At 34.4% G+C, this 18,128-nt stretch overlaps 1 protein-coding gene and 1 non-coding gene across 2 annotated transcripts in view; both read right to left on the bottom strand.

The window, feature by feature from the left end:
- Positions 1 to 797: 797 nt before the first annotated feature.
- Tip60 (Histone acetyltransferase Tip60) overlaps positions 798 to 18,128 on the bottom strand; it is a 40,110-nt gene continuing 22,779 nt past the window's right edge. The window contains exons 7-15 of the mRNA XM_089245931.1: positions 16,989 to 17,054; positions 15,250 to 15,321; positions 13,592 to 13,744; positions 13,380 to 13,463; positions 11,293 to 11,382; positions 6,662 to 6,802; positions 6,406 to 6,499; positions 6,015 to 6,177; positions 798 to 1,677 (exon numbers count right to left, since the gene is read on the bottom strand). Of these exons, the coding sequence (XP_089102057.1) occupies positions 1,461 to 1,677; positions 6,015 to 6,177; positions 6,406 to 6,499; positions 6,662 to 6,802; positions 11,293 to 11,382; positions 13,380 to 13,463; positions 13,592 to 13,744; positions 15,250 to 15,321; positions 16,989 to 17,054 (1,080 nt within the window). The 3' untranslated portion in view covers positions 798 to 1,460. The remainder of the gene's footprint in view (positions 1,678 to 6,014; positions 6,178 to 6,405; positions 6,500 to 6,661; positions 6,803 to 11,292; positions 11,383 to 13,379; positions 13,464 to 13,591; positions 13,745 to 15,249; positions 15,322 to 16,988; positions 17,055 to 18,128) is intronic.
- TRNAT-GGU (transfer RNA threonine (anticodon GGU)) lies at positions 5,604 to 5,677 on the bottom strand. Its single transcript has one exon. It is a non-coding gene; the product is annotated as a tRNA-Thr (tRNA).

The following is an 18,128-nucleotide window of genomic DNA, read 5'->3' as shown; positions in this document are numbered from 1 at the left end:
ACTATCTGTACTATGTTGCATTTTCTAGAATTCAGCAGCCAAAAACCAACTATTTAGATGTTTTGGCAATGAGATACCAAAGATTTTTCCTGCATATTTCAAATTCTTTTAGATAAATGAGCATTAACAACAATCAATGAAATGTCACAATTTTCAACCAAGTTTTCGAAAAACAACAAACAAAAACTACACTGAGGGCAATTGAGTTAAGCCAGATCTGCACAATAGTTATCATTCACAGGCTGAATTTTCGTCCACCAGCTTAAAGCTTGTTGAGCTAGCTATGAAATGTATATGGACATGGGTACTCAAGATCTTCGTCTGTATAATAATCTTTAAGGTGTCACGAAAAACTTGATACTCATCAGATTAAGATGCTTCGTTCAATATTAAAAAAAATGTAATATTTGATTACGAAACTTCAACAAATTATATCGCTCATAAGAGAATCGGGAACAAATGAAAAAAAATCTTAAAACAATACCCATAATTCATGTATAATACAAAGTATATGCAAATCAAAAAAATTGAATCTGACTTATGTAAAACCCTAAAGCAGGGCTGGATAAATCGCAAAAAAAAAAAAAAAAAAAAAAAAATCTAGGTGCAAGAACAATCTTTTTGGCGGCAAAAATGTTTTTTCCCTGAAGAGAAAGGTCCAAAACAATGGTTCTTTTTTTAATTTTTCAGGGTATAGTGACCCTCTTTCACGTCGGCAAATGCATTGCTATAAATTTCAAATGTTTTGCGCTGCCCTCAGCTAGCAATTCAGTAACCACACAAGGAAAATTTCTGGTGCCAATACCAATTTTTTTAGTTGCCATGGCAACCCGGCATCTGGGATTTGTCCAGCCCTGTTCAAAAACCATCAACATTGGTAATCTAAATAAATACACCACAGTAACTAAAAATTCAAATTTTACACCCCTCTTATCTCGTAACCACCTTAGTGCTTACAGCATATTAAGTTGACGAGCTGACCAGAAAACACTGAATTTTCAGTACAATGCTACAGAAAAATTACAAAAAAGGGCTTTTCCTTTTTTGGAGCTATCACAATAAAATCACAGGATGCACTAAATGCGATCAGGAGGAGAAGATTGGTTGACTTTAGACAATTAACTGGCACGACGACGCTGAAGCGAATTGATAATACAGTGAAGATTATTCAACTGACATTTACTTTTCTTTTGGACACGGTGAACTTCATCACAGTCTGAGCTTTGTACGAATTAATGAGGTCCTTCGGATGATGGAATGACTATGTTGAGAGCTCCCATTCGGAAAGCAATGGAGATGAACAACTCGAGAGAAAACCTAAGGTAGAATTTTCCTCGATGCCATTAAGAGTGGAAAAGACTTCTCTGTGGGCAAAAATTTTTCCTACTCCACAGTCAGTCAGTCACACTAACAGACACCTAGTTTTAAGTTATGCGGTAGAACAGTACGGGCATACAAATTCACCATTTCCCTCGCTTTGACCAGTCTTTCGGAGTCCAGTGTAAGCATTTCGGGTCTATTCGCACTGTCCGTTTGGCAGCTGCTCTTCTGTATGCCTCCAGGACATCGTTTGTTAAGGTCAGAATATACTGTCCCTTGTAATAGTGGATTAAGTTCAAATACTGGAGGGTTGATATCACATCTTCTTTTTTTATGCTTGTCATTTCTGAAATTTCCCTAAAAAAAAAAAAAAAATAGATGCACAATTAAAATATCGGACATAGTGTATTTTTTTGTGATGCTGCAAAATTCATTACAACTGAATGGAAAGCATGTACAATATTTTGATTGACCCTTTTTCATAGTTACAGTAGCGTGAAACTCCACAGCATGGCCTAACCCACACATTCAAAGGGCTAATACCCTGGAAGGAACAGAGAACGTGTTTTGTCTGATCTGACAGTAGTGTGGAAAGGTGCAGATCCAGAATAATGTGTTAGAAAAGGCAATTTGATGTACAAGGTGGTTATAATTAAACGGTCACCACTCAGACCTATGTCGCACATTTTCTGATGGACACATTTAATTGAAACTTGGTACATAGGTTGTATGGACCAGGATGGGGGGAAGGGGGAACTTCAATAAAAAAAGTTTAATCTCTGACCACTGGAAAAACTGCACTTTTTTTAATTGCAGTTTTCCAATTCCCCCATGGTCCATATAACGCATATACCAAATTTCAACAAAATACATCAATCAGAACAGGAGCTACATAGGTCTGAGTAGTGTCAGTTTAAAAATAATCAACCTGTATATTAATGGTCATAGATGAGGCAGGCAGATTTCCCCTTCTTGTGTATATTCTTATCTGAAAAGCAACGATTCATTATGAATGCCCATTGGACGACATGCTTTTATTTTGCGATTAAACTTTCACAGGGGTGGGAAGTCCATTTGGGAGCAGCAAAATTAACTTACAGAAATATTTACATTAACCCTCACCCCTTTTTCAAAATAAAACAACTGTCTTTTGTTACCAAACATCTTTTTTCAGCTTGTTTTTAGTTTTTGGTGTTTCAGCCTTTTGACACCTTGTTTGAAAGAGTGGCTGTCATAAAATCATAAAATATTTCACACCAGTCTATTTAAGATGATTTTTGCTTACTGATGGCACTATTTGCTGTCTGGAACAGCAGCACTTCAGATGGGCTAAATTTTTTTTATAAGTTTTTTTTATAAATTTTTTCATACTCAGAAAGAAATTGTTGCAAAATGGGAGAGAATTTCGGAAGAATCAACATGATGTTTGGCAATTCAGCACTCATTATTTAGCGAGATTAGCGATCTGACACTCGTTATTTGGCGATTTAACACTTGTTATTTGGCAACATTGCTGATTTAACGCTTGATATTTGGAAAAGTTTTTAAATTAGCATTCATAATTCGGCAGACATGCGCTTCTTACTCCCGGAATGAAAATTATTTTCATAGAACATCAGAATTGGATGCAATGACGATCGACTACAGTAATTTCTGCTGCTTCCAGTGACAACTTTTTTTTCTGAAAACAGAAACTGATTTACATTTGCGCTTTAAAGCTGAAAGACCATTGCAAACCATCTTCATTTGCACGATTATGGATATTATCGGGGTTTCATGATGGAAAGTCTGATAGTTTAAATAAAGCACTAGTTTTAAGTACAGTGGAATAAATTATGCTCTTCTAGGAAAGAATCATTTCGCGGCAAGAAGGAACAAAAAATTTCTGGTGTCCTTTCCAAAATTCCAGGAATACTAAAGCAAAATTCGCTATTTGGCACAGAAAAATACGAAAATACACTATTGGAGCAGGATGGCGCAAGATGCTAATTTTAGTGCAGTGCGTCGCAATTGGCGCAGAGTTTCCACCCCTACTTTCATACTCTTAAATTTTTATTCTGACAGTCCTAGACTTTGAGAAATGGAGGGGTCAGTCATGCAACAGTCACACTCAGGTATTTGCCAAATCTCATTGTGTCAGTCACCATTAGAAGCAGATTATTCTGAATTCACCAAACATCAGCAGTCAAACACAGCAATATCTTTGCTAATGAACAACTCCGCTTATGCCTCAGATGTTTTGGCCAAGGAAGATTTCCTTCCAACTTTGCTAACAAACATTTTTGTTGATATGGATCCACACGCTAACACAACGCTGCCGAGTTGCGAACTGAATTTTCTCCACTGCCACCAGAATAACTTCACCAAACACCAACCCTGGCCATATCGCTTAATTGCAATTTACTGCCATTAATGAGTTGGGTTGAAAATGAAGGTACCATTTATCAGTGGCCGCCTCAAGCTCGTTAGGAAAATATGCTATCTATATTCTCCCCTGGGTTTGAGCCTGCAACCATGATAGCAACCTTCACGGTTGTAGACCAAACATCAGCAGTCTTCATGGTGGTAGACCAAACATCAGCAGTCTTCATGGTGGTAGACGATCTTACCGCCACTCGCCCTCATCAGAATTACTGTCTCTCAAGTCTAATTTATGTCTCTGCCTCACTTTCCAGACATATCTCAATTTCTCTTACATATAGCTTTTGAGTCATGTCATGTAAAAGAACAATTACACCGAGACAAAATTCCTTTTTGTACAAAAAATCTAAACTTGAATGTTTTAAGAGAATGCATGCACACTCCCAGTATCACATAGTGTACACCCCACCACTATATCTCTATTTTACTCACGAACTACACAGTGTAAACTAAAATATTTCTAGTATCTTATCTTCCTTTAAATTCTCCTTCATCCAATCAGGAAGTTGCTCATCTCTCAGCCTTCTGTCATTATATATATATTTATAAAACCTGTCTCTAAAATTTTTGACAATTTCCGGAACAAATAAAATGATTTTTCATAGAAACCTATGGGAAATTAGTGTTTCGATTAACAATTGTGATGTCAGAATGAATACCTTCGTTAGTCGAGGTATCACTGTATACTAAATCTGGACATTGAACTGGACTGAATTATCTTTACAGGTAGTTACACTGGATGAAAAATATCACAAGGATAAACCCAAAAACAGAATGTTTTGCATTGTTATACAACGAGGGCTAGGCTGACTGGAAATGTTCTGCAGAAAAAATTCCCACAAAAATAGTGTTTTTTTTAGATTTTTCTTAAAATTCTTCCAGATTGTTGTGTGATGTACGCCACTGATTTTGACATATTCTGCTTTGGGGGGGGGGGGGGTGAATAAGAAACAACTTGTGACTTATTGTACTGGTCTTTGTAATGGAATTGCCGTTACAATGAGCATCAACTGTAAGAGTATAAGGGTCACTGTTGTTATATAAAATTTTTACTGCGTATAAAAGGAGTGTTTGACCGTGAATGAAATCATATCAAAGTATCTACAAAAGAACTTTAAAAAAATTTGCAGTTTAACACAATCAAAGAGATGTTAAATATGTAACTAAAATTTTACTGCAGTACACAAGATTTTGTGTTTGTGTGGTGAGGTATATGTTGCAGTCAATGTACAAAAGATAGGCTTTTCATAAAGTAATCTGTGTCTTAAGTCTGACAGCATGTAGACATGTCTGACATTAATGTAGTAGCACAGGGCCAGAATTAGTGTATACAATCAGGCTCCAACTTAGGCTACTTATAAATACAAATACAATGCAACAGGCAAATTGCCTAACGAGGTGGCTGACTTAAGAACATCATGGATCCCCAAGCCATTTTTTGGAGGCCTTACCTACTACTGCTACATCACACATGCACCCCGCCCACACCCCCCACCCCGCGGAACCCCCAACGAATCGGTACATGCGGGAATGTGCGTGTACGTGTAGTGAAACCTGACGTGAAGGTTTTTTTTTGTTTCTCTGTAATGCTTGTTATGTGTAGTGCTGCAATCTGCCACCAGCTTTTCTAACTATGAGTGAAGTGTTATGATTGAATGATTTCTCTTTGTAGGACTGTTGCTCTCTGTGGCGAGACTTTTTAACGGGGAGATCGGCTCACATTTGCGCCTTGAAGTTGGGAACCACAGAAAACCAACTTCAGCCGACCATATATAGATGGCTTCTTTCTCAGCCAGAGATATCAAGGAAACAGTTTTTTTCCGGATATTATGCCGAGGCGAGCTCAGAAAGAAAAGTCATCACGTCTCCGCTGGGACTCGAACCCAGGCCCTCTTGCATACCAGGCAAGCATGCTACCATCTACACCACTGGAGACACATGACTCTGCCTTCCTAATTTCACGCACTGTGTCATGAGGTGCTGAAGTAGAGGCATTAGTAGCCTCTCTTAACTTCAGGAAATGGCCCCCCGGGTGGGACGGTTTAGAGAGAACTTCAATTTATGCAATTTTAGAGTTACACAATTTTCTGTGAAAAATGGATTATAGCTGAGATTGGAAGGGATATTTTAATTATGATGTGATATTCGAGTAAGAAAGTATGTTCATTCAATCAGAACATCATATGTAGCCAAGAAGAGCCAATTTTTAAGGTACTAAACGTAGTTATGATAAGATTCTACAAACAAAAAAGCATTAAAGGAATATCTCTTACTGTATTGTCGTTTGAGGTCTTTCACTATTTTCTTCTGGCTTCATGTTAACTAAAATTTCTAGTATAGTCTCTGACCAGTAACTACGATATGACAGAAGACCCAAGTCAGAGAGAGGCTTTTCTGGAGACCCTGTTTTCCCTTCAAATTTTGATAATTCGTAACCTGAGAAAAAAAAAAACCACCACAATTTATTACAATGTCATTTTGAAACAATACCAGATTCTTATGCCAAATACAAATGAAAAAAAATACTTGACTGTACAAAATGCTGGCAAACTCCAAAAAATTGCAAAATACATACACAAAACCAGTATCTAAAAACCCCAAAACACCAATAATTAAAAAAAAAAGCATTAACAAATTTATATCAGAAAGATGAATCATACTTACTAAATTCTATGAGCATTTTACCAAACCCTTTCCGCTGATATGGAGGTAACGTTAAAATACATGCCACATTATAGTCTTCAGTTGATTCTTTTTCCTATTGAAAAAAAATAATGAATGGCAAGGGGAAATTTTAAAACCAAGATTCTTGTGATAGAAGTGGAATATGCAGTTTCTAAAGTAGGTTATAAGGTGTCTATAATTAAAGTTGTCATGTTCCAAACTGTTTATAGCCCAGAAAAAAAATTTGTTTACTCACTTTAGAGAAGTATCCAACAATATGAAAGCCCCTAAAGTCTAATTCGGTCATCACATAAAACAGAAAAGGATCTGTGTCGTAAAACAAAGTCTTGTGATCTAGAAAACACTTGGCTAGCAGGCAGAGATTTTGAGCATACACCTGAAAACACAAATTGCTTGTTTAGTATCGCAATAGAGGTATACAACATTCAACACAAAATTTTTTTTTCAACAGCGCAAGAATGGCTCTAATCTTTGCTTATAAGAGAAAGAAAAGAACTATTTGCAAAAACTCATCTAGATATCTTACATATGTGGTGAGGCTCCCCCCATTAAAGTATTCATTCTAAAATATCTACTTCACATATATTCATCAGAAGAAAACGTTCTTAAATTCTTTTTCAAGCTTAGAAGTCCCACAACGCAGTCATTTTTGTTCATAAAAGAAATTACTTTGTGACACATCAACAGAATTGGCACCATATATTGATACATTCTTATGACATATTTCACTTTTTTTTTTTAAATCCTCACACCTATCACAAATCAGTCCGACATGTTTTCTCAATCAATTGGAGGGGTTTTTGGCCTGAACAAAGAAACCAAGTATTCAGGTGACGTTATGAATAGAGAGAATCAGACACTTGCATGGAGAAAATGTTCCAGTAAATATATAATTGAGAATATTTAAGGGCAAGGTTTCTAGAATTTTCACCGAAGTGGTGGTTAGTGGTTCCATGATATGCTTTTAATTAATTTTGAAGTGAGTGGGTGAACCCATGATCAAGATGTGAATTGGATTAAAAACCAGAGAAAAGGTGAGGAGAGTGACAGTTTTATTATCATCATAATTTGGGGCGAGTAAAATAATTGAAAGATTAAATGCAATATGTATCGTATCACTTTTATTTTACAAGTTCTTTTGTTCCTTAACACATATATTTCGTTAATTTCATAATGTAGTTTAATTTAATCATATGTCATGACATGGTTCCCGACACATGGAGTTCTGAAAAAAAAACTTTCCCAATATTTTATGAGCTTTATAATATTTAAAATCATATTTTTACCTCTAATGAATGCAAAAACCTGAATATTCAACTATCCAGATTGGTATTTTATTTAAAACATTTTTTTTTTGTAATCAAATTCAATGGAACCTCCCGTCAGAGGCGTATGCAGGGGAAAGGGCAAATGAGGTCTCTGCCCCCTCCAAATTGACAAAAAATTAGTAAAAAAATTTATATTTTGGTGAAAAAAATTAAAATATTGAAAGTGAATGCTCTTTATGTGCTATATTAATCAATTTCTGTTAATTCAAATTCTTTTTGAAGGGTGGTAACTCAAAATTTCTCCAGAATAAAATTTTCGTCCCCTCCAAATGTTGATCCTGCATCCAATTAAGGGACATTTCTCATAAGCAGGCACTCCTGCTTATTTTGCTATATACAGTGAATTTCATATTTTCTTATAAATTTCAAAATCTGCCAAACAAAAAAGGGTGACAAAAAAGCCCACATGGAGCATTAAACACCATGGCAACTCTGCCCTATCTCTGTTTTCGAGCTATAGTGGATAGAAGGGAGAATGAGTCAAGTCTAAAAACCCAAATTTGTGAAGTTTCCGAAAGACCTACACTCAAACAAAGCACACATTTGGGAAGAGCAGAAAAAATCCTATAATGTGACACCATTTCCATCATTTAATCAGGATTTATTGCTAAGCTACAAGCACAGAAATACTAGAGAAGCAGAAAATAAAAATTGGTTACTGTCAATTTTGCAAACACCCTTCTAGCTTAATCGGTCAAATTTACCCAAAACTAGTCCATTCCACCCCACCAGCTTTCAAAAAATCTTACAATAAACCCCATATCGATGTTCTAGTTCAGGAGAAATTTAGTTTGCAATACAACACTGAAATCAATATTTGTCTAAGACATTTTAGTAGATTTTGGTGACAATTCAAGATTTTGTACTTAGAAAATCTCTTAGCACTTGTAGATCAAAATTAAATCCAGATATCTTAATGGAAATGATGCCACCTTATAGGATTTTTCTGCTCCTTCCAAATAGGTTCTTAGTTTGCATGTAGGTGTTTAGAAACTTGGGTTCACACAAATTTGGGTATTTTTTCAGATTAAATACATTTCCCTTATATCCGCCATAACTCAAAAATGGTTAGAGATGAGACAGAGTTGCTATGGTGTTTTATGCTGCATATGGGCTCGTCTACCATCCTCTTTCGTTTGGCAGATTAGGTGAAATTCAACATATTATATTAATTACGTATTAATGAACACTTCCTGTTAACAGACACAGGGCTATCACTCAAAAAATTAGAAAAAGTAGGACAGGGGAGCTCCCCAAGACAACATAATCACAGCATAATAAAAGAAAATCCCTAAAAACGTTTTTTTTTTTTTTGAAAAATTAAATTTTTTTTTTCATAGCACACTATTTCAGTATCCTTTAAGATTGACTCGAGCCAAAGCAAAATGAAAGACATTATTACTAAACCACACATGCATCTCATCCATATTCCTCTGCGAAACCTCTAATGAATTGGTACATGTTGAAATGTTCATGTATGTGTTCTGAACCTAATGTGAAGTTTTTTCTGTGTAATGCTTGTTATATGCAATGATACCATCTGCCATCAATTTCTCAAACTATGACTGAAGTGTGATGATTGAATAATTGTTTTGTTGTAGGCTTGTTGCTCTCTGTGGCGAGACTTTTAACAGAGAGATCGAACCGCATTTGTACCTCAAAGTTCACAGAAATTACTTGGTTACAAAAACACTTTTTGGCCAAAATAGGGAACTAGCAACCACAGATAATTCTTTTCTGTCTGTCCTCACAATATGAATTAATTTTTTTTTTTGCAGTCTTCCAAAGTGAAGAGTCTGTCAACCCTCTTCGGCAATGCACAGCAAATTATGAAGGCATGCAAGTTGTTTAAGAATGACGAGAATGACTTTCAAGACCACTTCCCAGAGCACAGTGCAAAATGTTTAAATTACGAGGTCGATATAAATAAGTCAAGGTGGACCAAATAGTTTTACTGCATTGTTCATCCCTTTTTTAAAAGGATTTGTTTAAATTTTTGCACTCAACGTCAGTGTAATCATTTTTGACAAATAAAGCACTTTCATTTCTAGCTTTTTGCTGAGCATTGTAAATATTGTTTATGCCTCTGCATGCCCCAAACATATAGAAGATAGTTGAATGTTATTGGGTATCATCAGTCATAAAACCTAGAATAGGGCCTAAGCCTACCCCCTAACCCAGGTGCTAGACCTGAGGGACGCAAATTTCATTCTGAAACCTCTCCTTCTATATTGCAAGGGGTCGTCAAAGTGTGCGCTTGCCCCAGGTGATCAAGCATCTAGGTGCGGCCCTGCCACCATGACAGATGTTTATGCCCATAACACAACTTGTACAAAAAGAAAAAGTCAGGGTTTTTCTGGGACGTTTGATGAAAGGAAATTCATCGAGAATAAGTATCTTTAAAATTGATTAAATATTTTTGTTTATCGTTACTTATGTTTACGTACATAACTTCTACAAAAGAGGAAGTTTTACTTCCTCTTTTGTAGGTGACGCGCGCGTCACTATAATCTTCAATTATTATCCAGGAGTATTGGCTGCTGAGCCATTTCCCTGCACAATAAGACAAACAACTTTTCTTGTTACCACATAAGAGGGTTTGTAAAACTCCCTTAAAAAAGGAATTTTCTACTCTTCCCCCATTTACGACGTGTCGTCATTTCGAAAGGGGGGGAAAAAAGGGGGAGGCAAAAGACTTTTTGCCCCACAAGAAATTCCTTAGAAACTGTTTTCAGAAGTGGGGATTCTTTTAAAATGAAGTAAGGAATTTTTAGGGACAATAAGGGATTTTTGTGATTTTCGTAAAAATTCAGGAGATTTAAGAACTTTTCAGGAGGTTGAGAGAGATGAAGCTAAAATTCGGGAGACTTGGCAGCTATGCTGTACACAAAATGGGCACCATAATTTTGAATGATGAATGTTACTGCCCAAAACTATGAAGTAGTAAATACAAAATTATTTCTTTTCAACCAGACAGAAATTTTTAATGACTACTCTACTTGTTGAACCCTGAAACTAAGCAAATTAAAAATTAATAAACAACCAAATGGTCTACATACACCCCCCCACCACTACAAATAACTTTAAAAACAATACAATTTCTGCTTTGCAGAATCATTAATTGCAATCTACTACATATGTATTATTTGGCATTATTTATCAATGATTCCCTCCTTAATTAAAATCAATTATATGAATTTTGTTTATAACCAATTTTTTAATTGAAATATCTCAGTGACACTTGGAAACATCAAATTTATTTTCTTGGCCTCAGAAGAGGCAGGAAACTTCTCAATTGTAAGTTAGAAGGGGGGGGGGGGGCACCATATAAAAGTTTAGATTCTTTTATTTTATAGCACACTGTATTTTCACTGTTGATACTGACGAAGAGTGATTTCTGAACACATTTTGAGCATTTTTTAAATTAGAACTATCTCTACGGCGAATGGTTAATGAGGAAAAAGGTAAAATTAGGACTTAAAGGACACCCTGTATGCTAGCATTGCATTACATATCAACTTCTGCATTCACCACTTACTTTGTTTTTCCTGCCATCAATTTCAAAAAATGATATTTTGTCTTTCCTGTATATTTCATTACCAGGAGGATGCCGGAGATTACATTTGGCCTGAAATAACACAAACTGCAGTTAATAAATGCAAATTTTATATTGTTAACCAAACATCAGTGAGTGTGTTAGAGAGAATATGCAATCATGAAATGTATCGATGAGAAAATACAGTTAGTGAAAATGATTTCAAAGCATTTGAATCTGATTTTTTATGGGTTTCTAGATGGTAATTTCTCACTATATATATGCTAACCACTTCAGATATCCTAATCTGTGAAAAAACCAAGATTTAGATTTGACTTGATCCCAAAAAACTAGATAAAGATATCTATGTTCCTGTTCATTCATTTTTATACTGAAATACCTTTAAAATTTTACATTAAAAAAAAAATTAGGGTAGGCAGCGTTGAGACACGGCTGCAATATTTTAGCATAAAAACATAAATTAGTAAAGTATTAGTCACTTTGAATTTTTTTATAATCCCCACAAGTCATTCTATTCGGTCAAATCATTTTTGATACTTCAAAAACAATTTATTAGTCATATCTCACATTATTTGGAAGAAAAAATCTTAATTTTTGATCATAATTTTTTTTTTTCAAATGCTTCTTATTGGTTTTATTATACTTCATTCTTGCAGAACTTGCTAATATGAATCCAATGACACCTCATATAAGGTTATAGATGCTGTGGTATGCAGCTATTCTAATTTTTTTCAAGTTTAACATGACAGTTTTTGTACTTCATGTTTGCATCACTATTGTGTTATCCTGTGACATCATACTGAGATCAAACTCTTATCACTAGAAACTTTGAATCGCCACCTTTACAACAAAATATTGAACATTGTCTTCGCATGTGTTGTCCCGAAGTTTTTTCAGATTCAAAGTCTGACCTTTTGTTACACTAAAAACTCAAAAAATTATGTTGATTTATGACAGAGCCATGCCAGAAAAATATTAACCCTTAACCTTTTACTGGCTGAATTAAGATTTGAATTAATTTTCTAAATTTTTTGTGTAATTTCCTCTTCTAATCCTTTAGTTTAGAGATAACTATAAAATTCATGAAAAAAAAATTTCTTGTATGTTTTCTGGACTTGTCGATGTCCATAGAAACAACATTAAAATCAAAACAAAGAAATTCAATTTTACTCTTTCTTAAAAATAGGTGATTAAAAAAATGAAAAATTTAGGCATAAGTGCTCAAATGAATAAAATTTTTGTTTTGTAAATTAAGTTTGGAATCTCATGTATTCAGAGGAATAAAATCAAGTGCTTTTTCACACATTTAAGAAAATTATCATTTTTTTCAAATTAATAAAACCGATGTTCCAAATTGGGGAACATTGGGCGTTCAAAGGTTAAATGTATAGCTTTGCATGTATGCAAAGGGCCCTTTAGACGTTCATTACTGCAGCCAGTTTGAAGATAAACTTTCAGAATCGACTTTGCACATAAGTTAATTTTCATTTTTTTTTTCATTTTATGTCTTGAATTTGCTGTTAGATGTCCCAATGAACGACAAAAATTCTGTTTGTTGCAGAACATGAATATTTGTGATTTTGCTAATTCGTTTAAATGTTTCATTTGCATTTTTTTTTACCTTGAAGTTTTTGCAATACAATTTTTTTTCTTACTACAGTTTCAATCACAAAGAAGGTAATTACATACCGAATATAATATCATTTCAATGCATTTATTTTATGGGTGATCTTTAAGGCTCTATACAGCCTCTTCAAGAGCTGTGTAAGCAGTAAAATTCAAGATAGTTTTTTTTGGCTTTTCTATACATGTCAAACTATAAAAAAAAAATTATCAGCTCAAAAAAAAAAAAAAAATTTTGCATTTAAAGGTTAAATTTTTTTTGCTTTTACGATTTAATTTTTCCCCCTTTCCGCAACTTCCATTTTTTTTTAAGTTATGACATTTTAAAGTTAATAATGTAAGCTTACAAAGAAAATGTTAAGACAAGCGATTTCTAGATTCAAATATTTGGAATCAAAATCTAGTTTTGATACATAACATTAGATTTGTAAGAAAATAGGATTTACCATGTGACGAAGTAAACAAGTCCTTGACTTCATATACTTCAAGCAAAATTCACACAAAAATATGCACGGTAGATTAACTAGTTCCTGAAGAAAAAAATCACACAAAATTCAGCCTTGAAAGGGGGGAAAAATATGTAATAAACATATTTCAATATTGATGCAAAGCTCAAGTTAAAACATATTAGGCTTAATATAAAGAGTTATATAAATACCTGAGGATAAGGAGAAAAGTACCAGGGTCTTATCATGTGACCCCCAAGTTCAAGCATTTCAAAATTTTTCATCCTCGTGATAAGATCATCATGATGAGCAACCAAGCTCCCAGTCGTACGAGGACTCGGCACAATACTGTCAGTTGGAAGCTCCTGCAAAATATGAACAAAACCTATAACCCAGCAATTTCCAAAGTCTGCAGTACATTCAAGTGCTTGAGACAGCGATGTAACATGGGATGATTCAAGGCTTTTTGTTTTACTATATTGGTAGTCCTGGTAGTTGTTGCTAATTACGTTTAAAGCAGGCCATCACGTTCGTTTGTCGTTGTGTTAACTCAGCCACCTTGTTGGGCATTTTGTATTGTGCCCAACAATTATTATTTTCTGTTGTGCCATTGTATTTGTATTGACATGATAGTTTCAAATAGTGTAGAAAGCGTTTCAGTTCTAGAAACCTTTTCTTCAAGTGTTTTCTGGAAAATCGGTGGTAAGTTTTTTTAGAGTGAACTACCAAGGTCTGTAACAAAGTTACATTTAGACAAGCATTGTTTCTCTGATTTAGGGCGATGCTAGGTAAAGTTTACCCCCCCCCCCCCATAGAATGACGATTCAATCTTTCTGTTATTGCCATTATTGTTAATACAGCCCGGTTTGAGTAGGAAAAAAAAAAATCAAGTTTGTCTAAACTTGGAACACTGTCCAACAAGAGGCACTGTTGCCCCAAGTTAAATAATGCATTGTCATTGTTGTTTTCAAACATTTACATGAAGTACTTTGTGTAAAATCATATTTGTTGATATAAACTTTTTTTCTGTTCTCATTTCCTGATGTTGATGACATTGATGAAGTTTCAAAAAATAAGATAAATAAAAAATTGTGAGAAACCCCTTAATTACTGACTTTTCTCTCTGCGAGAATGCTACACTTTTGTCTCTAGCTTTTTAAACATTTCAATGTTTTGTTCTTTGTTCGTTCGTGTCAACCAAAGTCACTACACACATTAACGCTTTTCTACTTCTCAAGTTCATTTGTTACTTTTTTTAATAGGTGGTGCGATGTGATATTTTCTTACCAGAGCACTTACTCTGTGATTCTGTTATGAAGGTTACAACATTATTTTTGATGAATAGTTATTTCTGAGCTGCTTTCAGTCTGGTATAGTCTTAGGACTTCTTTATAAAAAGATCCAACTGGTTTCAAATTAAAATTAAGGCACTTAAACATGAAACCCCAACACACAAAAACTATATTGTCCCTAGTTAGAGTACCCATGCCTAACTTGGAACAAATGCCATGTAATTTTTTTTTCAGGGACTAAATGTACACCTAGAATTTTGATTTTTCAGTACAAAATTCAAATTTGTTCCAAATGTATGGGCACTTGATTGTAAATCAATTCGACCACGGATCATGCAAGATTTTGGGCATTTCCTTGATGCACAGAAAAAAATAAAAATAATTTTCTAAGTGAAATAATGTTGAACTTTAATTTTTTCAATAAATCAAACTATAAATTTCAAAATTATTTCGACTGTGAAATAACATGTTGGAAAAACAACCCAATAGCACAATATCTATAGCTCTGTATAATGACACATTAGAAGATCAAGCTTGCACACATTATCAGAAGCTGGTTGTATTAACAAATGGCTTACTTCTTCTTTTGACATTGGACATTTCCTTTTTCTACCTGCTGTAGTTTTCTTCGTGGGAGGGGCACTTCCATTCTGTAAAGCAGATAAAAAAATACACAATTATGTTACAATAATGTATGTATCACATCACATAAAAGAATTAACAAATATTTTTATAGCACCTGCAGTGATACCTCAGCTTACGATTTTCAACCTTGGTTAATAAATACGGATTCGGCTAATGAACATTATTTTTTATATTAATGTACATGCTAACACAACACAACCATGTTGTGAGCTTAAATTTCACGCCAATATTCATCAAAACTAATGTCACATGATCCAGATTAATTTCTGTCCACCTTGAAATCTTTACCTAGGTATACCTCCACTTCTCAAGAATTTTCGAACCATTTCATATAAAATAGAAAATAAAGCCAAGAGAAAATGCATAAAAAAGCTTAGAATTAGATGTTTTCCCATGCACAGTTGCTTGCACTCTTGCAAATTGAAAGGTCTGTGCTTCCTAGGAGCTTATCATTTCCATTTGCTTGTATCGAGACAGAGAAATGAACTGACCTTTGACCTTTGAAGACCGGATACACCCCGCTTCCCATCTCAGAGAGATATCGAAGCGTTCCCGAAGGATGGGTGTATCCGGAAAGTTTTATTAAAAACAACGTAACATGACCACCTCAGACGAAGGCAGCAAAATAAAATAATTTACATAAAAATTGATCGCCAACTTCTGAAGTCATATGACATGACATAGGGGAAGACCTACAAACCCGACTGGGAACAAAAGGCTTCTAATGAAAAGGGGCCATTCAAGTATTATGCCACCAGCACCCAGTGCAGGAGGGAGGGGGGGGGGGTGTTTTTGAATGATGATTTTGTGAGCATAGACATGAAAATATGAGATTGGAAAATAATGTATTTTCTGAAAGTACAGCATGTATGTAAATTTGAAGCCGTTATCCTTCTGGTACGTGCAATCAGGTAGGTCCCCAAAACATCACCTGCAGGCCCAAGATGTTAAATTTTACAGACAAGGTTATAGCACAAATTATCAGGACAATGAAACTTTAATGGTAAATTTTAAGGGGGGGGGGGTGGGTGGGTTTCTTTTTTGTTCAAGTTTCCTTTGTGGGATAACACTGGCGAATCAAAAGTTAAGAGCATGGGGGAAAGAGATGTTTTGAGTTATTACTAGCTTTCCAATTTCTTCAATATTAATTTTTTTTTACAAAAAATGTAAATTTTTATGTTTCGGAAGACAAGGGCCTCCTATGTTCTTGCATACTCCTCTGTAGATCAGAAAAGTCACCCAGGAAAAGACCAGTACCAGTCTAGGAGACTTTGACCAATGAATGTGATTCTGGAACAAATTATCTTTGTTAGCCAGAGGTAACACTGCATAAAACAGTAGCATAAAAAATCATTAACTTTGTTGAATGCCGAATGCCTTTATTTTTCAATGTATATATATATAATTTTTTCTTCTGAGAGGAAGTCCCATTCCAAAACATTTGTCACCCATTTTCATTTTCACCCATCTGCCTAATAGCGCGGATGTGGATTGTAGCCATCTGAAGCTTCTCTTTTTTCAGAGATAAAGGAATATAAGTAGATGTTAAATTTTTTTTAAAGATCTCAACAATTGTATGCATCGCTAAAGATTTCATTATCTGTGAACGAAATTTGCATATGTGAATTATATGTAGGAAATTATGGTAGTTCATAATCTCTAGAAACATCACCTGAAAGACCTCTTCCCATTCCCCTTTATTACAGGAATTCTTCATGCTTCGTGGCTCATGTTTCACCTATATTTTACAGTGGGGAAAATAAAAATTACTGATAAATTAATACAAAACACAAACGAAGTAACTGAAATACTTCAAGCGCTAAAATACAAAAATAAAGCATTTTCTGCCGTAATTTTGCCGAGGGATATTTATAATAGTTTTTGAACACATGAGATTTTAATTTAAAAAGTTTATCCCAAGATACATTTACTTTTCAATGAGCCACCTTTTTTAAACGTATACATTGGAATCTTCATAACAACATCACATCATAATAGCCAATGAAGTGAATAACCAACTAACTGTGAGAGAGTATGCTAAACACCCACTGGGTAAAGAACAATCTACAGAATTTGACGAATACTTTCAGACACTAATTGAATGAAGATCCAGAAAATGCAAATACAGCTGAATTCTAATATTTCAAAAAAGCATCCACAAAAGTTTATAATACTTACTTTAAAGTACAGACAATTTGATACAATGTGGAAATAAATTTCAGAAGAAAAACTCAACATGACTCTGCAAGAAATCAAACCACCACTCACTTGCCCAGATTGTGAGGCAAATGGAAAGTGGTTAAATTCGTGCAGAGGCCTGTTGAATTTTCCTCAAAATAAGAACTTGAAAATTAGAGTTATAAAAGTCAGACTGTTTATGATGCGAAGAGAAGCTTTTGGCATTGAGATCACAGATTAAAACTACATTTGAAAGCATAGACAGTTTCACTGCTAATATCAGCTATTTGACAAAAATTAAAAAAAATAATAATAATTTTATTTTTTTTTATACAAAAATTGCCACGTTTTTAAGACAAATAGAATATATATATATATATATATATATATATATATAGACAAATATTTGTCTTAAAAACGTGGCAATTTTTGTATAAATTAAAACCAGGCAAAGTTACTCATTTTTTTTTTTTTTTTTTTTTAATTATGAAATTATGGCCGAGATGGAAGGAATATTTAAAGTGTATGATAATCGGGTACGGATATATTTTCGTTTCAATCGGAACATCATATGTAGTCAAGGTGCTAAATGTAGAAACTGGGAAAGCAGATTAAGATCAAAATCTTGCCAGAG

The sequence above is a fragment of the Pholcus phalangioides genome, unplaced genomic scaffold, assembly GCF_987345545.1.
Source record: "Pholcus phalangioides strain wild (caught in Gottingen) unplaced genomic scaffold, Ppha-v1.0 ptg000016l_1, whole genome shotgun sequence".
NCBI lineage: Eukaryota > Metazoa > Arthropoda > Arachnida > Araneae > Pholcidae > Pholcus > Pholcus phalangioides.
The sequence above is the reverse complement of the archived record's forward strand: the minus strand, read 5'-3'. Positions and strand labels throughout refer to the sequence as shown.